General features: G+C 56.2%; 1 protein-coding gene across 1 annotated transcript; it reads right to left on the reverse strand.

The window, feature by feature from the left end:
• Positions 1-2,114: 2,114 nt before the first annotated feature.
• Positions 2,115-23,911, reverse strand: LOC133359940 (zinc finger protein 835-like). The gene is made up of 6 exons (XM_061578503.1): positions 23,774-23,911; positions 17,881-18,967; positions 17,449-17,618; positions 10,566-10,698; positions 3,641-4,213; positions 2,115-2,755 (listed from the first exon to the last, which is right to left on the reverse strand). Exons 2-6 carry the CDS (start codon positions 18,940-18,942, stop codon positions 2,468-2,470), a joined length of 2,226 nt encoding a protein of 741 aa, XP_061434487.1. The 5' UTR covers positions 18,943-18,967; positions 23,774-23,911; the 3' UTR covers positions 2,115-2,467.
• Between the last annotated feature and the right edge of the window lie 301 nt (positions 23,912-24,212).

Genomic DNA, 24,212 nt, shown 5'->3' on the forward strand with positions numbered 1-24,212 from the left:
ACCCATAGGTGGCAGCCATCTCAAGCCAGAGGACGAGAGGACTCTAGCCGCCACGCATATAAAGGATTTATAGTGAAAAACTTTGTTTTTTACGGGTTATTTTTTTAAAAATAATAATAAAATAAAACGGGAGGTTCCATGGGGGGCTGAATCGGGGAAAACGACGGACGTCGTCGCTACAACGGCGGCGGTCAGAAATTGTTTTGACAGCTCTCCTTTTAATCACGACGGGGGCCGGGGGGGGCGCAGGGGGGGGGGGGGGCGAACCGACGCAGTGCGCCCATCGCGGACGGTCACTCGTCCGCGAGGCGACGCGCCAGCCAGCATGGTGACCACTCGTCGCTGTCGCAGACGGAGGGAGAGCGACTCGGAGGGAGGACGACTCGGGAGAGAGGGCGACTCGGAGAGAGGGAGGATGACTGAGAGAGAGGGCGACTCAGAAAGAGAATGGACTCAGAGAGAGAGAACGACTCCGAGAGAGGGCAACTCAGAGAGAGGACGACTCAGAGAGAGAGGACGACTCAGAGAGAGAACGACTCAGAGAGAGGGGACGACTCGGAGAGTGAGAGAACGACTTCGAGAGAGAGAACGTCACAGAGAGAGAGGGCAACTCAGAGAGTGAGAGAACGACTCCGTGAGAGAGAACAACAGAGAGAGGACGACTCAGAGAGTGAGAGAATGACTCCGTGAGAGAGAACGTCACAGAGAGAGAGGACGATTCAGAGAGAGAGAGAGAATGACTCAGAGATAGAGAACGACACAGAGAGTGAGAGAACGACTCTTAAGAGAGAGGGCAACTCAGAGAGAGAGATGGACGACTCAGAGAGAGAGAGAGGACGACTCAAGAGGTGCCAGGAGGAGGAACCACAGGCGAGCGGTGAGGCAGCTACAAATCCTCCCACGCACGCGAGAGGTGACGGAGGAGTGGGGGGGAGAAACGCTCAATCCCACACAGATGTAACAGACGGGGAAAACCACTTTGCCGTTCCACCTTCTCCAGTCGAGCCGGTGGGTACGGCGCTCCTCTTCCTCGACGACCACGGGAATGGTGGGGGTTGGGTTGGGGGGGGGGGGGGGTTTCGCACGCCGGCCCCCAGGGTCTGGAACGCTATCACCAATAAACTGCAGCTTGGATCACTACCTGTGAGATCTTCACACAAAACTGCTCTGGAGGATTTACACCATTGGAACCTCATTTGGCAGTAAAAAATATGATCATTGGTTTTTTACCCTTCTATCTGGCAACAAAACTGACACCTTTTTTTTTTACGAGGAGTCAGTCATGTTTGCATTGACCAAAATACCTGCAGTCATAATGCAAACAAAAAACACACAACTCTGATAATGTATGCACTGTCCTTGAAGTTGATTGGTCCACACCCGAGACAGCTTTCCTTAGAGCCTAGTCTTACATTGGTTGGACCAGATGACTGCAGGTATTGTGGTCAATGCAAACATGACTCCTTGTAAAAAAGGTGTCCGTTTTGTTGCCAGATAGAAGGGTAAAAAAACAATTATCATGTTCTGGAGGAGTTGTACACCCCTAGCTGCCACTGTTATACTGGTAGGAACCTCCTGGTTACACCAGCCCACAGGGGATTACTGTGTCCGTCCGTCGTGCAGGGAGGGGCTGGGTGGGGAGGGAGGGGCTGGGTGGAGAGGGGAGAGTGGGGAGGGGCTGGGTGGGAGGTGTGGGGCTGGGTGGGGAGGGGCTGGTCACCCCGTGGTGCCCTTATAAAACTCAACGTTTAACCTACTCACGCCGGCTTGTGCCCGCCCTCACAGTCGGCCATATTTGCGGAATACACCACGCCCCCGTTGACCCTGCAGGCCATTGACCGAGCAACCCGACGTTCCTACCAGCTCCCTCTGCAGGGATGTGTTTCAGAATGGCCTGAAATCAAATGCATCATTTCGGATGAACGCTGCACAGCATGATCTTGAGTTTTGATTATAGTGTGCTGATCTTTAAAGGTGTGTTGAAAAATATTGATACTGCTACTTATACTCCTGCTGTTATGGAGTGACTCATGCAGCCAGCCATGGCTGCAAAGTTTGGTCGTACATGTTATATCGTTTATTGTTAAATTTAAATCACAGTTCCTATGATCACCGTTACATTGTTTTTATAGCTTTATTTTGGTGACTTTGAAAACGTTTTGGTTCAGCCATGTTTGTTTGTTTTAGTCCAGAGTTCGCCCGATAACTTTAATCTTAATTGTCTTGTGGTTGTCATTGTTTGACTTGCATCCCACTGGGATTTTTGCACACGGCGTTGGTGCGCGGCGCTTTTTCTGGAAGACTTTGCAGTTTTTTCCTGGATTTCCCTGTTGCGCGTAGTCACTTGAAGATCATTCTTCGTGTTTTTGTTTCTTGCGGTTGCACCCGAGTCAAGAGCCGCGTGGCCCACAGGGCTAGACCTCATACAGGAAATGAAACGCAACGCCGGAGGGGCCGGCACGCCGGCTCAGTCACCGTCCGGGCCGCTTGCCGGAGGCCCCCCCCGCAGGCCCACCACTCTCCGCGGTGCGAGCTCCTTGCCGCACCCCCACGGCCCGTCGTGGGGGGCCACCCTTGACGCCCGCGGAGGAGGGCCCCCCGCGGCCTCCTCCCGGGCGCCGTCCCCGCACGGTGGCGCCGCCGTCACCGCCGCCACCGTCACCGCCGCCGGCTTGTCGCCCGTCACCGCCGTCACCGGCTTGTCGCCCGTCACCGAGTGCCTGGTCAGCTGGTGCCGCTGGAGGCTGCCAAGCACCTGGACAAAGACAAAGGTGCCCCGCCACGCCGTGTAGGGCTAACGCACCGCTTGGGCCTGAGTGCTGTGAGCGAGTCTCGGCGCCTGTGTTGTGGGTGGGTAAGTGGGTGGGTGGGTAAGTGGGCGGGTGAGTGGGTGGGTGGGTGGGTAAGTGACTGGGTGGGTGACTGGGTGGGTGAGTGACTGGGTGGGTGAGTGACTGATCGGGTGGGTGACTGAGCGGGTGGGTGGGCGAGCGGGTGGGTGGGCGAGCGGGTGGGTGAGCGAGCGAACGGGTGCTGGAGCGGGTGGGTGGGTAAGTGGGCAGGTGAGCGAGCGGGTGGATGGCTGGCTGGGTGAGTAAGTGAGTTGTTGGGTGGGTGATTGGATAAGTGGGTGGGTGATTGGGTAAGTGGGAGGGTGAGTGACTGGGTGGGTGGGCGAGCCAGCGAGTGTGTGGATAGCTGAGTAAGTGAGTAGGTAGGTGAGTGAGTGGGTGGGTGAGTGAGTGGGTGGGTGAGTGGATGGCTGGCTGGGTGAGTAAGTGAGTTGGTGGGTGGGTGATTGAGTAAGTGGGTGGGTAAATAACTGGGTGGCGAGTGGGTGACTGGGTGGATGGGTAGGCGGGCGGGCGGGCGAGCGGGTGGGTGGATGGCCAAGTGAGTAAGTTGGTAGGTGCGTGATTGGGTAAGTGGGTGGGTGGGCGAGTGACTGAGCGGGTGGCCCGGGTGAGTAAGTTGGTAGGTGCGTGATTGGGTAAGTGGGTGGGTGATTGGGTAAGTGGGTGGGTGGGCGAGTGACTGAGCGGGTGGGTAGGTGAGTAAGTAAGTTGGTAGGTGCGTGAGTATCCGGCTTAGCCGAGCGCGTGAGCGGCCCGGCCAGGCGGCTGAGCGAGCGGCTCTTCACCGTGAACGTCTTCCCGCAGGCAGGGCACTCGTGCGGCCTCTCTCCGGCGTGCGCCCGCACGTGACGCCGCAGGTTGCCGTGCTCGGCGAACGCCCGGCCGCACAGGGCGCACGAGTGAGGCCGCTCCTCCGTGTGCGTCCGCTGGTGGTTGAGCAGGTGCTCCTGCTGGGCGAAGGCCCTCTCGCACACGGTGCACACGTACGCGCGCTCGCCCGTGTGGGTGCGCACGTGCCGCCGCAGGGCTCCCAGCTGCGTGAAGGCGCGGCCGCAGTCGGGGCAGGCGTGAGGCCGCTCGCCGGTGTGCGTGCGCCGGTGGGCCTTGAGGCTCGACGAGACGGTGAAGGCGCGGCCGCAGTCGCCGCACGCGTACGGTCGCTCGCCCGAGTGCGAGCGCGCGTGGATGTCCAGGTGGCTGCGGTGGTCCGTGCTGTAGGGGCACTGAGGGCAGCTGTGAGATTTAACCCGCGGCGGCGGCGGCGCTGGCGGCGGCTGCTCCATGACGACCGCCGACGGGTAGGGGGGAGCGTGGCACGGATGGGGATTAGTCCACGCACTCTGCTGCTGTGCCGCCTTCTAGCTGGCCGAGCCGGGGGGGGGGGGGTACGGCTCCTTATCGAGTTTCACAATCCCATCCGCGTGCGATCCATCAACCCTTGCCGCTGCCACCTCCCCCCCCAACCCCCCCCCCGCAACGTCTCACTCGGTCCGCATCTCGGTGAAGGTTGTGGCTAAATGAAGGATTTGATGGTTAAATAACGGGGCTGTATTTGCTGCGTGGGTCCAAGAAAGCGCTGTGCCGTCACGTGTCTAAAAAAAAAAATAAAGGGGCGTGTGAGCACGTGGTTACAAGATGGAGGGGCGTGTGAACACGTGTTACAAGATGGAGGGGCGTGTGAACACGTGTTACAAGATGGAGGGGCGTGTGAACACGTGGTTACAAGATGGAGGGGCGTGTGAACACGTGGTTACAAGATGGAGGGGCGTGTGAACACGTGTTACAAGATGGAGGGACGTGTGAGCACGTGGTTACAAGATGGAGGGGCGTGTGAACACGTGTTACAAGATGGAGGGGCGTGTGAACACGTGTTACAAGATGGAGGGGCGTGTGAACACGTGGTTACAAGATGGAGGGGCGTGTGAGCACGTGGTTACAAGATGGAGGGGCGTGTGAGCACGTGTTACAAGATGGAGGGGCGTGTGAACACGTGGTTACAAGATGGAGGGGGCGTGTGAACACGTGGTTACAAGATGGAGGGGCGTGTGAACACGTGTTACAAGATGGAGGGGGCGTGTGAACACGTGTTACAAGATGGAGGGGGCGTGTGAACACGTGGTTACAAGATGGAGGGGCGTGTGAACACGTGTTACAAGATGGAGGGGCGTGTGAACACGTGGTTACAAGATGGAGGGGCGTGTGAACACGTGGTGACAAGATGGAGGGGGCGTGTGAACACGTGTTACAAGATGGAGGGGCGTGTGAACACGTGGTTACAAGATGGAGGGGCGTGTGAGCACGTGTTACAAGATGGAGGGGCGTGTGAACACGTGGTACAAGATGGAGGGGCGTGTGAGCACGTGTTACAAGATGGAGGGGGCGTGTGAACACGTGGTTACAAGATGGTGGGGCGTGTGAACACGTGTTACAAGATGGAGGGGCGTGTGAACACGTGTTACAAGATGGAGGGGCGTGTGAGCACGTGTTACAAGATGGAGGGGCGTGTGAACACGTGTTACAAGATGGAGGGGCGTGTGAACACGTGGTTACAAGATGGAGGGACGTGTGAACACGTGTTACAAGATGGAGGGGCGTGTGAACACGTGTTACAAGATGGAGGGGCGTGTGAGCACGTGGTTACAAGATGGAGGGACGTGTGAACACGTGTTACAAGATGGAGGGGCGTGTGAACACGTGTTACAAGATGGAGGGGCGTGTGAACACGTGGTTACAAGATGGAGGGACGTGTGAACACGTGTTACAAGATGGAGGGGGCGTGTGAACACGTGTTACAAGATGGAGGGGCGTGTGAACACGTGTTACAAGATGGAGGGGCGTGTGAACACGTGTTACAAGATGGAGGGGCGTGTGAACACGTGTTACAAGATGGAGGGGCGTGTGAGCACGTGTTACAAGATGGAGGGGGCGTGTGAACACGTGTTACAAGATGGAGGGGCGTGTGAACACGTGTTACAAGATGGAGGGGTGTGTGAACACGTGGTTACAAGATGGAGGGGCGTGTGAACACGTGGTTACAAGATGGAGGGGCGTGTGAACACGTGTTACAAGATGGAGGGGCGTGTGAACACGTGTTACAAGATGGAGGGACGTGTGAACACGTGGTTACAAGATGGAGGGGCGTGTGAACACGTGTTACAAGATGGAGGGGCGTGTGAACACGTGTTACAAGATGGAGGGGCGTGTGAACACGTGGTTACAAGATGGAGGGGGCGTGTGAACACGTGTTACAAGATGGAGGGGCGTGTGAACACGTGGTGACAAGATGGAGGGGCGTGTGAGCACGTGGTTACAAGATGGAGGGGCGTGTGAACACGTGTTACAAGATGGAGGGGGCGTGTGAACACGTGTTACAAGATGGAGGGGCGTGTGAACACGTGTTACAAGATGGAGGGGCGTGTGAACACGTGGTTACAAGATGGAGGGGGCGTGTGAACACGTGTTACAAGATGGAGGGGGCGTGTGAACACGTGGTGACAAGATGGAGGGGCGTGTGAGCACGTGGTTACAAGATGGAGGGGCGTGTGAACACGTGTTACAAGATGGAGGGGGCGTGTGAACACGTGTTACAAGATGGAGGGGCGTGTGAACACGTGTTACAAGATGGAGGGGCGTGTGAACACGTGTTACAAGATGGAGGGGCGTGTGAGCACGTGTTACAAGATGGAGGGGCGTGTGAACACGTGTTACAAGATGGAGGGGGCGTGTGAACACGTGTTACAAGATGGAGGGGCGTGTGAGCACGTGGTTACAAGATGGAGGGGCGTGTGAACACGTGGTTACAAGATGGAGGGGCGTGTGAACACGTGGTTACAAGATGGAGGGGCGTGTGAACACGTGGTTACAAGATGGAGGGGCGTGTGAACACGTGTTACAAGATGGAGGGGCGTGTGAACACGTGTTACAAGATGGAGGGGCGTGTGAACACGTGGTTACAAGATGGAGGGGCGTGTGAGCACGTGGTTACAAGATGGAGGGGCGTGTGAGCACGTGTTACAAGATGGAGGGGGCGTGTGAACACGTGTTACAAGATGGAGGGGCGTGTGAACACGTGGTTACAAGATGGAGGGGCGTGTGAACGTGTTACAAGATGGGGGGGGGCGTGTGAGCACGTGTTACAAGATGGAGGGGCGTGTGAACACGTGGCTACAAGATGGAGGGGCGTGTGAACACGTGGCTACAAGATGGAGGGGCGTGTGAACACGTGTTACAAGATGGAGGGGGCGTGTGAACACGTGTTACAAGATGGAGGGGCGTGTGAGCACGTGTTACAAGATGGAGGGGCGTGTGAACACGTGTTACAAGATGGAGAGGCGTGTGAACACGTGTTACAAGATGGAGGGGCGTGTGAACACGTGTTACAAGATGGAGGGGCGTGTGAACACGTGGTTACAAGATGGAGGGGGCGTGTGAACACGTGTTACAAGATGGAGGGGCGTGTGAACACGTGTTACAAGATGGAGGGGCGTGTGAGCACGTGTTACAAGATGGAGGGGCGTGTGAACACGTGTTACAAGATGGAGAGGCGTGTGAACACGTGTTACAAGATGGAGGGGCGTGTGAACACGTGTTACAAGATGGAGGGGCGTGTGAACACGTGGTTACAAGATGGAGGGGCGTGTGAGCACGTGTTACAAGATGGAGGGGCGTGTGAGCACGTGTTACAAGATGGAGGGGCGTGTGAACACGTGTTACAAGATGGAGGGGCGTGTGAACACGTGGTTACAAGATGGAGGGGCGTGTGAGCACGTGTTACAAGATGGAGGGGCGTGTGAACACGTGTTACAAGATGGAGGGGGCGTGTGAACACGTGTTACAAGATGGAGGGGCGTGTGAGCACGTGGTTACAAGATGGAAGGGGCGTGTGAACACGTGTTACAAGATGGAGGGGCGTGTGAACACGTGTTACAAGATGGAGGGGCGTGTGAGCACGTGTTACAAGATGGAGGGGCGTACCGACACGTGTTGTGAATCTCAGTGCATGGGTGGAGGGGGTGGAGGTCTCACGTCATCGAACTCGGGACCCCCACGGCTTCGGCTGTCGGCTTCTGCAGCAGCAACAGCAGGGAGGGCAGCAGTAGCAAGTGCAGCAGTAGCAAGTGCAGCAGCAGTAACAAGTGCAGCAGCAGTAGCAAGTGCAGCAGCAGGTGCAGCAGCAGTAGCAAGTGCAGCAGCAGTAGCAAGGGCAGCAGCAGTAGCAAGTGCAGCAGCAGTAGCAAGTGCAGTAGCAGGAGTAGCAAGTGCAGCAGCAGTAGCAAGTGCAGCAGCAGTAACAAGTGCAGCAGCAGTAGCAAGTGCAGCAGCAGTAGCAAGTGCAGCAGCAGTAGCAAGTGCAGTAGCAGGAGTAGCAAGTGCAGCAGCAGTAGCAAGTGCAGCAGCAGTAACAAGTGCAGCAGCAGTAGCAAGTGCAGCAGCAGTAACAAGTGCAGCAGTAGCAAGTGCAGCAGCAGTAGCAGCAGTAGCAAGTGCAGCAGCAGCAGTAGCAAGTGCAGCAACAGTAACAAGTGCAGCAGCAGTAACAAGTGCAGCAGTAGCAGCAAGGGCAGCAGTAACAAGTGCAGCAGCAGTAGCAAGTGCAGCAGCAGTAACAAGTGCAGCAGTAGCAGCAGCAGTAGCCGTGGTACTGTTAGGAGGCAGCACGCAGACGCCTACAGCAACAGACTGGGCCCGGTTGCGTGGTGACGTCACCCCTCGCTGAGTAGAAGACGCGTATGACGTCACGGCGCCGGCGTGCGGGTGACGTCAATCCCCTGCTGGGAGAAAAACGCGGTGACGTCACGGCGCCGACGTCTCCCCCCCCCGCGGTGACGTCATCCCTTTGTTGTGAAAAAACGCGTCGACGTCACTTCCTGCTGGAAGAAGCTGCGGCGTGACGTCACCCCGACTGGTTGGCCTGGTATGACGTCACCGCGTCGTGCGTACGAAGACAAAGCTGCCCCGGGTAGCCCCACTTGTTTGGGGCAAGTGCTGCTCGCGAGCTGCAAGCGGCACCCTACGTCACGTCGTCACGTGACGTTGCTGACGCAATGGACCCGCCCCCACAATTCCTGGAATCCTAAATAACTTAAAATAAAAGCAATTTTTTACACGTTTTTATTTAACTCACTCTGTTGTTGTTGTTGTTGTATCTTCAAATCTATTTAAACTCTTATTTTAACCCACTTTCCAATGTGGTATCGACTGTAAACTTGGTATACTTATTTTTACTGATGACAATATTTTATCATTAAAAAAACAAGAGATTTTAAAACATTATTTTTTTAAGTTATGTTTCCGTTTGGGTCTAATTGTCCACGCTCAACTCACGTTGGCTGTAATTGGCCACGGTTCCTCGGGGCCACTTCCTGGGGTCGTGGAGTTCTGCCATTACTAGTACGGTACATTTCATTAAAGCGTGTTTGAAAAAAAGTGTTTTTTTATATTACTTATTTTAGTTTAAATCGGTACCAGGTTACTCTTTTTCAGAAGGCGACCCCTGACTTTATCACAAACGATGGCAAGCTCAACGAAATGGCTTCACGATGTCGGGACATTTCACAGCGACCAATTTCCTCTGATGAGAAACGCTAAGCTTCAAATCTAGAGCAGCAGGCGTCAGAGTCGAGATCGAACCCACGACCTCATGTATACCAGGCGAGGTAGTCAACATCTGGCCATTAAATTTCGATTTTAAGCTTTCGTGACTGCAGGGATTCATCTTCTTGGTTCTTTCGGTAAAGTCACGTAGATGGGAAATAATAAAATAATAAAAAATTAAACTTAATAAAATAATTCTCCTGGCCACTGATGATGATGAGAGAAACGCAAGCTCTAAATATACAGCAGCAGGCGTCAGAGTCGGGATCGAACCCACGACCTCATGTATACCAGGCGAGGTAGTCAACATCTCCTGGCCACTGATGATGATGAGACGCAAAGCTTCAAATATACAGCAGCAGGCGTCAGTCGGGATAGAACCCACGACCTCCTGTATACCAGGCGAGGCAGTCAACATCTGGCCATTAAATTTCGATTTAAAGCTTTCGTGACTGCAGGGATTCATCTTCTTGGTTCTTTCGGTAAAGTCACGTAGAAAGGAAATAATAAAATAATAAAAATAAAACATAATAAAATAATTCTCACTGGCCATTGCTGATGATGAGAGACGCAAGCTCCAAATATGCAGCAGCAGGCATCAGAGTCGGGATCGAACCCACGACCTCCTGCATACCAGGCGAGGCAGTCAACATCTCCTCGCTGAGTCGACCACAGGGAGGGGTCCAGGACCCGGTGAAGCTAATCGCCCGAGCGGGAATCGAACTCGTCGTGTGATGTTGCGCCAACCGCTGCACCACCGAGCGTCGCGATGGACAGACGGTGACCGTGGGGGGTGGAGGGCGTCAGTCCGGCAAGATCCCGCGGGAACTGCGCCCACGACCCTCCTGCGTGACCGGGCGAGGTAGTCAACATCTCCTCGGATACAATCGGCCGCCGATGTTGGCCGTGAGCGGGAATCCAACTCGGGTTCGCGGGTCGCGAACCGCCGCGCCGGCGATCATCGCGATGGAGAGACGGCCGCCGTGGGGCGAAAGGCGTCAATCCGGCAGGGTCGGGATCGAACCCAGGGTCCCTCCTGCTTGACCGGGCGAGGGAGATGACGCGGCCTCCTGGCCACCCAAGGCGCCGAGTCGACCTCAGGCTTCAGATGATCACCCCGAGCGGGAATCCAACTAGGGCTCGTAGCGCCAACTGCCGCGCCGGCGAGCATCGGCGATGGGCAGACGGCGACTGCGAGTCGGAGGGATCAGTCCAGCGGGGTCCCACGGGAACTGATCGCACGACCCTCCTGCACACGAACGGCCCGAGCGAGATAACGGCCTCACCGGCAAAACCGCACCTCTTGCAAGACGCAAGCGAGCGAGCGACAAGAGCGACGGAATGGACCTTCAAACGTTCCGTCGACGCTGTTCGCGAATGAGGTGGGGGGCGGGGGGGGGGGGCGTGGTGAGAACGACGAGAAATAACACGACGGCGAGGAGGCGAGCGTCGACGCGCCGGGTTCAGGGGCACTGCGCGGGGGGGTGGGGGGCCGCCCCCCCCGCCCCCTCCGTTGCTCACAGTCTTTTATTTTGCAGCACAGCGACGACAACGACGACGAGAAACGGGAGAGAGGCCCTCTCTAGACTCACGCAGAGGACGATGGTGGTGGACACACGGGGAAGATGGCGGAGTGGGGGGGGGGTGGTTGGGGGGGGGCAAGATGAAATGATGTTGGGTGAAGACGGTGGCTTCGGGGGGGACAGCGGGTAGCGAAAACGTCGCGACGCGTTGATACGAGCACTCTCCTACAGCCGCACCTCGGACGAGGATGTGAAGACCCCGAGACCCGGTGTCGGTGTCACGGAGACCCGGTCTCAAGACTCGGACCCCGAGACCCAGTCTCGGTGAGTCCCACTCAAGACTTGGACCCTGAGACCCAGTCTCGGTGAGTCTCATTCAAGACTTGGATCCTGAGACCCAGTCTCGGTGAGTCTCATTCAAGATTTGGATCCTGAGACCCAGTCTCCGTGAGTCTCATTCAAGACTTGGACCCTGAGACCCAGTCTCGGTGAGTCCCACTCAGGACTTGCACCCTGAGACCCAGTTTCGGTGAGTCTCATTCAAGACTTGCACCCTGAGACCCAGTCTCCGTGAGTCCCACTCAAGACTTGGACCCTGAGACCCAGTCTCGGTGAGTCCCACTCAAGACTTGCACCCTGAGACCCAGTCTCCGTGAGTCCCACTCAAGACTTGCACCCTGAGACCCAGTCTCCGTGAGTCCCACTCAAGACTTGCACCCTGAGACCCAGTCTCCGTGAGTCCCACTCAAGATTTGGATCCTGAGACCCAGTCTCGGTGAGTCCCACTCAAGACTTGGATCCTGAGACCCAGTCTCCGTGAGTCCCACTCAAGACTTGGATCCTGAGACCCAGTCTCGGTGAGTCCCACTCAAGACTTGGATCCTGAGACCCAGTCTCCGTGAGTCCCACTCAAGACTTGCACCCTGAGACCCAGTCTTGCTGAGTCTCATTCAAGACTTTGATCCTGAGACGCAGTCTCCGTGAGTCCCACTCAAGACTTGCACCCTGAGACCCAGTCTCGGTGAGTCCCACTCAAGACTTGCACCCTGAGACCCAGTCTCCGTGAGTCCCACTCAAGACTTGGATCCTGAGACCCAGTCTCCGTGAGGTCTCATTCAAGACTTGCACCCTGAGACCCAGTCTCCCTGAGTCCCACTCAAGACTTGCATCCTGAGACCCAGTCTCCGTGAGTCTCATTCAAGACTTGCATCCTGAGACGCAGTCTCCGTGAGTCCCACTCAAGACTTGCACCCTGAGACCCAGTCTCCGTGAGTCTCACTCAAGACTTGGATCCTGAGACCCAGTCTCCGTGAGTCCCACTCAAGACTTGGACCCTGAGACCCAGTCTCGGTGAGTCTCACTCAAGACTTGCATCCTGAGACCCAGTCTCCGTGAGTCTCATTCAAGACTTGCATCCTGAGACGCAGTCTCCGTGAGTCCCACTCAAGACTTGCATCCTGAGACGCAGTCTCCGTGAGTCCCACTCAAGACTTGCACCCTGAGACCCAGTCTCCGTGAGTCTCACTCAAGACTTTCACCCTGAGACCCAGTCTCCGTGAGTCTCATTCAAGACTTGCACCCTGAGACCCAGTCTCCCTGAGTCCCACTCAAGACTTGCATCCTGAGACCCAGTCTCCGTGAGTCTCATTCAAGACTTGCATCCTGAGACGCAGTCTCCGTGAGTCCCACTCAAGACTTGCACCCTGAGACCCAGTCTCCGTGAGTCTCACTCAAGACTTGGATCCTGAGACCCAGTCTCCGTGAGTCCCACTCAAGACTTGGACCCTGAGACCCAGTCTCGGTGAGTCTCACTCAAGACTTGCATCCTGAGACCCAGTCTCCGTGAGTCTCATTCAAGACTTGCATCCTGAGACGCAGTCTCCGTGAGTCCCACTCAAGACTTGCATCCTGAGACGCAGTCTCCGTGAGTCCCACTCAAGACTTGCACCCTGAGACCCAGTCTCCGTGAGTCTCACTCAAGACTTTCACCCTGAGACCCAGTCTCCGTGAGTCTCACTCAAGAGTTGCACCCTGAGACCCAGTCTCGGTGAGTCTCATTCAAGACTTGGACCCTGAGACCCAGTCTCCGTGAGTCCCACTCAAGACTTGGACCCTGAGACCCAGTCTCGGTGAGTCTCATTCAAAACTTGGATCCTGAGACCCAGTCTCGGTGAGTCTCATTCAAGACTTGGATCCTGAGACCCAGTCTCCGTGAGTCTGACTCAAGATTCGGATCCTGAGACCCAGTTTCGGTGAGTCTCATTCAAGACTTGGACCCTGAGACCCAGTCTCGGTGAGTCCCACTCAAGACTTGCACCCTGAGACCCAGTCTCCGTGAGTCTCATTCAAGACTTGGATCCTGAGACCCAGTCTCGGTGAGTCACATTCAAGACTTGGACCCTGAGACCCAGTCTCCGTGAGTCCCACTCAAGACTTGCACCCTGAGACCCAGTCTCGGGTGAGTCTCATTCAAGACTTTGAAGCTTAAAAAAAAACTAAAATGTTAAGTCTCTCTTTGCTCTAATAACATGATCACGAATGAATTTCAGTGGACTTGGCTTTCCCGATTTAAATTCAGATCTTCTTAATACCTGAAAGGGGCACGAGACAATTACATCAACGTCTACAGTGTTAGGAATAGTTAAAACAAAACTTCACTTATGTACAAAAAGACAAAGATTCCGATCGTCCCAATCCCCCCCCCCCCCCCCCCCCCCCCGTATAGCCTGAACAAGGCTGCCGGGGCAAGTGCTCTTACCGAGCACCTATGAAGGCCGGCACGGCACACGAAGGCGATGGGTGGCCAGAACCACGCCCAGCCGCGCCGGGTTACCCATTTGAGGCCGAGTAGACCCGGGGGAGGCTCAGGGCCGGTCCGGACTAGGCTCGTCGGGGTTCGTAGCGCGGTGCTCCCCCACTTAGTTACAGTACAAAGACAAAGATCCCCCCCCCCACCCCCTGTTTAGCCTCTGAGACTGTTTGGGGCAAGTGCTGTTAGCGAGCACAAAAAAGACAAAACATCCGCCCCGCGTAGCCTGTAACAGACTTTTTGGGGGCAAGTGCTGTTAGCGAGTAGCACCTATGAAGGCCGGCACCACGGCCGGCGATCTTTACACACCGCACCAGGTGCTGATTTTGAGGCAGAGTCGACCTCGGGGAGGCCTAGGGCCGGTTCAGATCGTCACTGGTGGTGTTTGGTCGTGAGGGAGGGGAGGAAGGGAGGGGAGGGAAGGGAGGGAAGGGAGGGGAGGGAGCAGCAACAGAGCGGCAGATTCCACCCGCTTTTATCCGCGCTTTAACCGGATGTTTCACCACGCAATGCCCACCCCCCCACGTAACAGTCGCCCCGAAGATAGCGGATAATCGCCGGTCGATTCCACGAAACCCTTTAACGGATATTAGGATCCACCAACAGCGCTCACCGGATCTCAACGCGGATTAAGGGAGAGGTGTTTTACTGCTCGCCATCGTGGTTGGGAGATGTTAATTACCTCGCCTGGTACGCAGGAGGCCGTGGGTTCGATCACGACCCCTGACGATGCCTGCTGCTGTATATTTGTAGCTGTTAGTGTCTCTGTCTCTATCACCATGGTGGCTAGGATACGTTAACCACCTCGCCTGGCATACAGGAGGCCGTGGGTTCGATTCCAACCCCTGACGATGACTGCTGTAGATCTGGAGTTTGCGTTTTTTTAATCCTTTATATTAAGTTCGCTTGCTTGCTTAGGACCGTGCAAATCTTTCGGTTGATTTTTAACCCACTTCCCGTGATCCAATCGAGCTGACATTTTCCACACAGACTCGTTGTGCGTGACAATTCATGTTCGTGAAAATTTTTTCCAAAATTTTACACTTTTTAGGACAAAAATATTATATTTAATTACCAATTGCTTAATGCTGCAATGCAATCATCTGACCCATAGGTGGCAGCCATCTCAAGCCAGAGGACAAGAGGACTCTAGCCGCCACGCATATAAAGGATTTATAGTGAAAAACTTTGTTTTTACGGGTTATACTTGTTCTTTCTTTCTCCAGGTCCTCCGTTTTTCCCCCTTCGCGTTTACAACTCAACATCACCGCTGCTAAAAATGCCCACGCGACGATGGTATCGGCCCCCTGCGCTCAGCTGCTATCGTTTGTGTCAGCCAGGGTCGCTTCTGAAAAAGGACCTGCACAGCTCAGCAGTGGGGGGGTGGGGGGCCTTACCCGCTAAATAAACAATAAATAGTTGTAGTTTTAGTTTAGTTCTTTTCGCCCCGCTAGCTTTTGAGGGGTGAGGGGGGGGGGGCAGGACGGGTTAGCTGGAGGAGTCGTGGGGGGGGGGGGGGGGGCAAGGGGCGTGCCGCCCCCCCCGACGCCCCCTTTTCCCCCTAAACATTCTCGCAACGGCCTCAAGAAGACAGGCGGTGGGCCAAGGCCTTCGCTCGTACGCGCGGCGCGGGAAGGGGAGGGGGCCGCCGACGGCTCAAGCGATTCCTCCGCCGGCCTTCAAAACGCCCATCGTCTTGCGCCCCCTTCGCTCCGCGGTTGAAACTACGGTCGTCGCCGATCGGCGTCGCGTAGGCCCGGACCGGGGCCCGTGGCCTCTCCGCGAGTTGAAGAATTTTGTTACGACCGAGCCGCCCGTCGCACGCCCGCTCTCCCCGCACTCCCCGCCCGCCCCTCAGCCAACTCGCCCGAATCACCCAACCAAGACGGCTCGGAGCAAAAACGAACGCGCGACTAGTGAGACGTCGATTGTTTTTAACCAATTGTTTTACCACCCCCGACTTTGCGAGCTTTGCATCCTCACGCGAGAGCCATCGTGAACAATCACGCTTGAGTGAATCTGCCCATGCAATAAAATACTCTCGTGTACGAGAAAAATCTTTGCGGCTTGTCAAACCACCCAACACAGCTTCTTCACGCGGTGCCTGCAAGATTAACCGTGGGGTTGAGCCCGACGGCCCAGACACCTCCTCCGCACGTTACGTGCACAGGTTGTGGGGGAGTGGTGGTGGTAGCGGTTTGCGCTGCACTGCGCTACGAACCCGGCGACCCGGGTTTGATTCCCGCTCGACAGCCAACACCCGGTGACGATTATCTGAACCGGTCCTGGGCCTCCCCCGAGTCGACCGAGTGTCAAATGAGTACCCGGTGTGGTGTGTAGTAAACATCGCCATGAGTACCCGGTGCTGGCAACCCACCCCCTCGTGTGCCACAGGGCCAGACTTCATAGGTGCTGCTACTCGCCAACAGCACTTGCCCCAGCAGTCTGTCAAGGCTATACGGGGGTATCTTTGCCTTTGTGTGTGCGTACGCCATTACCAAGCCATTCTGCACGGCTCTCCGTTTAGACAGCAGCTAACCGAGTCACGGATTATTTTGGTCCGCGTGTCACTGTCACTGAACGTCCAATCACGAAGATTTACTGGAACGACTCCCCAATTGTCCTCCGGTTCTCTCAGGAACAACACGGTCAACTTCGCGGCGATATGAGGCTGCGGATCGGGGTTCAGAGGGAAAAGACCCCCGGACCATTATAAAAGTTGAGTCTCCCAACGTGAAACCCAAAATCCAACAACTCCCCCCCCCGCCCCCAACTCCCCCATTCAACTGCCAACATCCGAACCGAGCCAGCATGGGGCCAGCATGGTAGGGGTGGTTTTTTCCACTGGAAACATCCGAACGGAGCCAGAACGGTACGGGTGTTTTTTTCCACTGGAATTATCGGAACCGAGCCAGCGCGGTTCCAGCACGGTACGGGTGTTTTCTTTCCACTGGAAACATCCGAACAGAGCCAGCGCGGTTCCAGCACGGTACGGGTGTTTTCTTTCCACTGGAAACATCCGAACCGAGCCAGCGCGGGGCCAACACGGTTCGGGTGGTTTTTGCCCACTGGCTGTTTGCCGGAAACTAAAGCATGATTTTCTGCTGCCGCTGGCATAGCAAGAAGTCGTCCGAATCTGGCTCGGGGGGGCTGAGCAGGGCCGGTGAAGGGGGGGGCGGAGAACGAAGCGTTCACCACGCACGTCACCGCTCGTTTGTTGCGAGCCGCGCGAGTGCGGGAGAGAAGCACAACCCCGGCGCCTACAGATCGGTGCCACAAAAACAAAACCCCCCCCACGTACAAAGTCTTCCGGCACCGTGGGTCTTAAATAAAAAAGAGACTGGGTGGGAGGGGGGGAGAGGCGCTCTCCGATCGCGAAAAACAAACAAAACCGACCCGAACCCGTCGTCGTAGCAGACGTCGTCGGGAAACACTGATCCTGCTAAAAAACGAAGCGGTGAAGCCGCGCGTGTTCTCTCGGCTCTCTCCTCCCGCTCGCGTCCAGAACCGCCGCGGGGGGGCGGGGCGTCGAAGGGGGGGCGGCGGTGGGCGGCGGGGGCCGGGGCGGCGATTCACGGGTCGACGCCGGGGCCTTCCCGCGTACCGTCCGGTTCGAGTTCGGGGCCGCGCTGCCCCGCGCCGAGCTCGGCCTTGAGCTTGGCCTTGCGCTTGGCCCCGCGCCTGCCGCCCACTCCCGCGGCCCGCCGCGGGTTCAGCGACGGCGGCGGCGATGACGGCGGCGGCGGCGGCCGCCCGCGGCTTGATGCGTAGTTTGATGTTGAGTTTGATGTTGGGCTTGGCGCCCGGCTCCGCGGCCGTCTCCTCTGCGGGCTCCACCTTGGGCACGACGATGGCGGCGACACTGTCGCCGCCATCGTCGTCGTCGTCGTCATCGTCGTCATCGTCGTCGTCGTCGAGCTCGATGCTCCGCCGTCGGCGTCCCGCGTACGCTCCGTCGTCGCTCCCCCCGTCGCTCAACTCCCCGTCGCTCAACTCCCCGTCGCTCCTCTCCTCGTCGCCGCTCCTCTCCTCCTCGTCGCCGCTGCCCTCCTCGTCGCTCCTCTCCTCGCCGGCCCCTCCCTCGTCGTCGTCGTCATTGTCGGAGGCAGCTTCGGACTTGAGCTCGGTGCCGGCGGGCGTCCGCGCCCGAGGCGCCTCCCGCGTCCTTCGCCTTCTGCTGCGACCGTCGCCGCTTCCTCTGCTGCTGCTGCTGCCGCCGCTGCTGCTCCTGCAGCTGCAGCTGCTGCCGCCGCTGCTGCTCCTGCAGCTGCTGCTGCTGCTGCTGCTCCAGCAGCTGCTGCTGCTGCTTGACGTGCGTCCTCTCGTGCTGGCGCAGGTTGGACGAGTTGGTGAACGCCTTGCCGCACACGAGGCACTTGTAGGGCTTCTCGCCCGTGTGCGTCCGCTGGTGGCTCTGCAGCGTGCCCAGCTGCGTGAAGTCCCGGCCGCACGCCGCGCACACGTACAGCTTCTCTCCCGTGTGCGTGCGCACGTGGCGCTGCAGGTCGCCCGACTGAGCGAACGCCTTTCCGCAGGCGGCGCACTTGTGCGGCCGTTCTCCCGTGTGCGTCGTCTGGTGCCGCTGGAGGCTGCCGAGAACGGTGAAAGCCTTGCCGCACGTCGGGCAGCGGTGCGGCTTCTCGCCCGAGTGCGCCTTGATGTGCCGCTGTAGGTTGCCGTAGATGGTGAACGCCTTCTCGCACTGTGGGCACTTGTACGGCTTCTCGTCCGTGTGCGTGCGGTGGTGCGTCAGCAGGTGCTCCATCTGCGAGAAGCGCTTGTCGCACACGGTGCACGCGTACGGGCGCTCGCCGGTGTGCGTCCGCCGGTGCTTCTGCAGGTCGCCGAGTTGCGTGAAGGCTTTGCCGCACTCGCCGCACGGGTGCGGCCGCTCGCCCGTGTGCGTGCGCATGTGGATGTCCAGGTGGCCCTTGCGCCGGGTGCTGTAGGCGCAGTGGTCGCAACGGTGCATCTTGTGCGGAGGCGGCGGCGGAGGAAGAGGAAGAGGAGGAAGAAGGTGCGGCAAGGGTTCACCGTCGGGGGCGCAAGCGGCCGGGGGGAGGGAGGACAGCGGGGGGAGTAGGGGGAGGGGCCCCGCTAGCGGGAGGGTGGGGGCAGCGGGGGGGAGGGCGGGGGGCGCCATCGCCATCTCTTGCTCCATGAGTCCTGCTCCCGGCAGACGCGCGCTGTGCAACACGCGCGCAGCAATCGGTCAAGACCCGTGTCTCGGTAAACTAGAAACTAAACAGTTTAACAGTTGGCGACCAGTATCGTCCGTAACGCAGGTTTGTTTTGGGTTAGATTGCGCACATATACGTGTCGTTAAACCCGCCACCACCCGACAATACGCCGCTGCACTAATTGTATATTTGAAGCTTTCGTGACTGCAAGGATTCATACTCTTAGGTTTGTTCGGTAAAGTCACTGTACTAGTATACTACACTATACACTACACTATACACTAGTGCTTTACTAGTAACAAATTGGCACGTTCTGTTTACGTGACACAAACCCTCTTACCGATTGTCTGCGTCGGGTGGTGGCAGGTTTAACGACACAATAACATTTATATATTTACGCGATCTAACCCTAACAACCTGTGTTACGGATGGCACGCTCCATTTACGTGACACAAACCCTCTTACCGATTGTCTGCGTCGGGCGGTGGTGGGTTTAACGACACAACATTTATATATTGACGCGATCTAACTCCAAATAAAAACCACCTGTATTGTGGATAAATCTAAACAGTTTTTTTTATTTTGCACGCGTACGTACGCACGTTTGTAGAGCTTCTTTCGCACCGGACGTGGCCAACCGATGATGCGCAGGGAAAGGACAAACTGAATGCCAAAAAAGCTGTCCATTCTACCGGGTAAGGCCCACTGAGCTGTATAGCGCTGTCTTCTTGACCTGAGACCAAGAATGTTTAGGGGTAAAAGGGGGCGTCGGAGGGGGCGACACGCCCCTTGCCCACCCCCCCCCCCCCCGACTCCTCCAGCTAACCCGCCCTGCCCCCCCCCCCCTCACCCCTCAAAAGCTAGCGGGGCGAAAAGAACTAAACTAATAGACCCTGGCTATCGCAAATGATAGCTCAACAAAGTTGCTTATCGCGCGGAAATGTATAGTAGCAGCAGCAGCTGCGGTGGTGATGTCAACTACCTCGCCTGGTATACGGGAGGTCGTGGGTTCGATCTGGACCCACGCCTGCTGCCGTACATTTGGAGTTTGCGTGTCTCTCTCTCCGTGGTCGCGTGGATTTTTCTCCGGGTCCTCCGGTATTTCCCTCCAAATTTAGGATCAACATCACCCGTTTCGAGTATTTGGCCGCTATAAATGTTCACGTGATGATGAGCCACTTCGTTGGGCTATCACTTGTGGCCAGGGCGCATCTGAAAAACGAGCTACATAGGACAGTGTGTTTTACCTGGTAAGATCACAAAAAATAAGTTTTTAGGAATGATTTAACTAATTATGCTGCTACTGGTAATGTGCATGACTGATGATGATGTTGATGTTAATAGTGCTGATTTGAATGACTCGTGAAACCAATAATACCGATGACGATGTTGCTGCCGATGCTACTGAAAATTGCGTTACCGACGATGCCAATGCCACTGAAGCTCTCCTCTCTTTGGTTCTTTCGGTAAAGTCACGTAGGTCGAAATAAAACAAAATAAATCACGTTTTGAACGCAACACAAGCGCTCAAGGCGGCAGACATCGTGCTGCTCGCAGCAGACATCGCGGCTATCGCGATTGTCACCTGAAGATGATGACGCTTGTCAGAGGTCGCAACCGGGTACCCGATACCCGTACCCTACCCGATACCCGTACCTGGCCGGGTACGGGTACCCGTTTGCGACCCTGGTGCGGCCGGGTACGGGTACGGGTAGGCCGTGAGTCACTGGTGAGTAACTGTTTGTCACTCATTTCGGGTAGGATACGGGTAGGGAACGGGTACCCATTTGCGACCCTGGTGCGGCCGGGTACGGGTACGATTCCAAGAACACAGGATGAGATATCTACACTATGGGGACCTCATTTGCCAGTAAAAATATGATAATTGGTTCTTTACCCTTCTATCTGGCAACAAAACTGACACCTTTTTGCAAGGAGTCTTTTGGCGTCATCTGGTCCAACCCATATGAGACTAGGCTCGAAGGAAAGCTATCTCGGGTGTGGACCAATCAACTTCAGGGACAGTGCACATTATCAGAGTTATGTCTTTTGTTTGTATTTATGACTGCAGGTATTGCGGTCTATGCAAACATGACTCCTTGCAAAAAGGTGTCAGTTTTGTTGCCAGATAGAAGGGTAAAGAACCAATTATCACAGGATGAGATGTTACTATCCTTTGTGCAAGCACTTCCAAGAGTTCATGAACAGTGAGCCTGGTGAAATTTGGGGAGCGCATCGTCAGTAGTGAACCTTTGGTTCCTAGGGTGTTTCGGCCTTTCATACTATACACCCTCCCCAAAGGCGGCCAGCGACAGGGTGATCAATCCTACGCTTGCGTCCCATTCCCAATTAGTCATAGGCGTTGCCTTGTTGTTGATAGCCAACATCAACAACAAGGCAGGTACGGGTAGGGAACGGGTACCCATTTGCGACCCTGGTGCGGCCGGGTACGGGTAAGGAATCAAAACCCGTTTGCGACCCTCTGGCGCTTGTGTTGCGTTCGAAACGTCGCGATTTATTTTTTTAATTTTTACCTACGTGACTTTACCTAAAGAACCGCAGAGTATGGATTCCTGCAATCACGAAGAATAAAAATCAACCTACTCAAGCTATTATACCAGAGGTCGCAAACGGGTTTCGATTCCTTACCCGTACCCGGCCGCACCAGGGTCGCAAACGGGTACCCTACCCGTACCCGGCCGGGAACGGGTATCGGGTACCTGATTGCGACCTCTGGGATGAAGCCATATTGCAGGCGCGGGTGGGTTGATTCTAGGAACTTGAATTGTGAGAAGAGACAAGACGTTGGGAAATGAGTGACAAACGGTGACTCACCAGTGACTCACGGCCTACCCGTACACGTACCCGGCCGCACCAGGGTCGCAAGCGGGTACCCGTACCCGGCCGGGTACGGGTAGCCTGATGCTAGTGATGATGCTGATGCTACTGACAAGGCTGATGCTCCTGATGAAGCTGTTGCTGCTGATGTTGATTCTACTGACAATGCTTATTCTTGTCGCTGATAATGTGGCTGATTATATCAACAATGCTAATGCCACTGATGCTACCGGCGAAGTGGGTACTCAACAATGCCGACGATGCTTCTGATCGTGATATATCTGCTGATGGTGATGTTACTGCTGATGATGTTGTTGATTTTACTAACAATGCTGATGCCACTGATGCTACCGGTGAAGTTGCTGCTGCTGATGACGCTGCTGCTACTCATAGCGATGATATTTCTGGTGCTGATGATGTTGTTGATTTACTGACAATGCTGATGCCACTTATGCCGCTGATGATTTCGCTGCTGCTACTCACAGTGATATTTCTGCTGATGATGTTGATGTTGCTGATTATACTGACAATGCTGATGCCACTTATGCCGCTGATGATTTCGCTGCTGCTACTCACAGTGATATTTCTGCTGATGATGTTGATGTTGCTGATTATACTGACAATGCTGATGCCACTTATGCTGCTGATGATTTCGCTGCTGCTACTGACAGTGATATTTCTGCTGATGATGTTGCTGATTATACTGACAATGCTGATGCTACTGGTGAAATTTCGACTCAACAATGCTGCAGATAGTGATACTTCTGCTGATGCTGATACTGTTGATGATGACGCTGCTGCTACTCATAGGGATACGTCTGCTACTGCTGATGTTGCTGATTATAGTAACAATGCTGCTGAGTGATATTTCTGCTGCTGATGATGCTGCTGCTAATGGTGAAGATGCTGTTGATGATGACACTGCTACTCAAGTGATGTCTGCTGCTGCTGATGTTGCTGATTATACTAACAATGCTGCTGATAGTGATATTTCTGATGTTATTGCTGATGCTAATGGTGAAGATGCTGTTGCTGATGACACTGCTACTCAAGTGATGTCTGCTGCTGCTGATGATGTTGCTGATTATACTAACAATGCTGATGCCACTACTTGTCAAATTGCTACTCAACAATGCCGATGCTGCTACGGCTGATAGTGATGAGATTTCTACTGAATATCCTGCTGATGATGATGTTGCTGCTGCTGCTAATTACACCAACAATGCTGCTGCCGATGATGCTGCTGATGCTGATCCTGCTGATGATGCTGATCCTGATGATGCTGATCCTGCTGCTGATGATGCTGATCCTGCTGCTGATGATGCTGCTGCTGATGATGCTGATCCTGCTGATGATGCTGCTGCTGATGATGATCCTGCTGCTGATGATGCTGATCCTGCTGCTGCTGATCCTGCTGCTGCTGCTGATCCTGCTGCTGATGCTGATCCTGCTGCTGATGATCCTGCTGCTGCTGCTGATCCTGCTGCTGCTGATCCTGCTGCTGCTGCTGATCCTGCTGCTGCTGCTGATGATCCTGCTGCTGCTGATGATGCTGCTGATGATCCTGCTGCTGCTGCTGATCCTGCTGCTGATGATCCTGCTGCTGATGAGCGTTCAGTGAAGAGGTGACGGAGGAGGAGGGAGGGGCACTGGGGGGGTGGGAGATGAAGACGCGCGGTGACGTCACCACGCGCGCGCGCGGCGACCTCTGACCCCGGCGGCGTCTCGCGCCCTCCTCGCCTGACGAGGCCGCAGGCTTCGCCTCGCTCGCTCGCCCCCCCCCCCCAGAGGCTGAGGCGACGTTTGTGAGGAGATGAGATGAGAGAGAGAAGAAGAGAGGGGGGGGGGGGGGGGGGGAGGGGGGCGAATACCCCCCAATAATAATGAGGGGATTAACAGAGTTGTGGTTTGCCGACGGAAAGGAGATTTAATCCACCACCGCCACCACCACGTACGCCATCCACGGCCACGTACCTTTGCCTCTCCTCTCCTCCCCACCCCGCGCGGAGCCTCGACAAAGGCGGCTAGAGGCACCGCGTAGCCAGCCAGCCACCACCCCCCCTCACATGCGGGGGACAGGCAGCGGCGGCACCCCGCCTGGAGCGCCACGGCCGCCTACTCGCGACAATTCGGGCGGTCGTGAGGGTGGTGGGTGGGGGTGGGGGTCCTAGCGGTGACGTAGGGGGTCAGGGGGGCGTGGCCATCCATTGACTCCGCCCACTTATTGCCGTTGGTCCCCGCCCACTGCCCCCACCCACCCGATTACACCCCCCCCCCCGCTGACCCCCCCCCCCCGCTACTACAACCCACCCCCCCGCTGACCCCCCCTCCCCCGCTACTACACACCCCCCCCGCTGACCCCCCCCTCCCCCGCTACTACACCCCCCCCCCCCGCTGACCCCCCCCCCCCGCT

The sequence above is a fragment of the Lethenteron reissneri genome, chromosome 66 (genome assembly GCF_015708825.2).
Source record: "Lethenteron reissneri isolate LAM-NWPU_2019-01 chromosome 66, ASM1570882v1, whole genome shotgun sequence".
Lineage (NCBI taxonomy): Eukaryota > Metazoa > Chordata > Hyperoartia > Petromyzontiformes > Petromyzontidae > Lethenteron > Lethenteron reissneri.

Excerpts from the sequence above, each read along its gene's own strand:
- LOC133359940 (XM_061578503.1), bottom strand. The coding sequence starts at position 18,942 with ATGGAGCAAGAGATGGCGATGGCGCCCCCCGCCCTCCCCCCCGCTGCC. Across the intron at positions 10,699-17,448 it reads CGGCAGGCGCGGGGCCAAGC|GAGGGTCGTGCGATCAGTTC; the intron begins GCAAGGCCAAGC and ends GTTCGTGTGCAG. Across the intron at positions 2,756-3,640 it reads CCTGCGGGAAGACGTTCACG|GTGCTTGGCAGCCTCCAGCG; the intron begins GTGAAGAGCCGC and ends GTCTTTGTCCAG.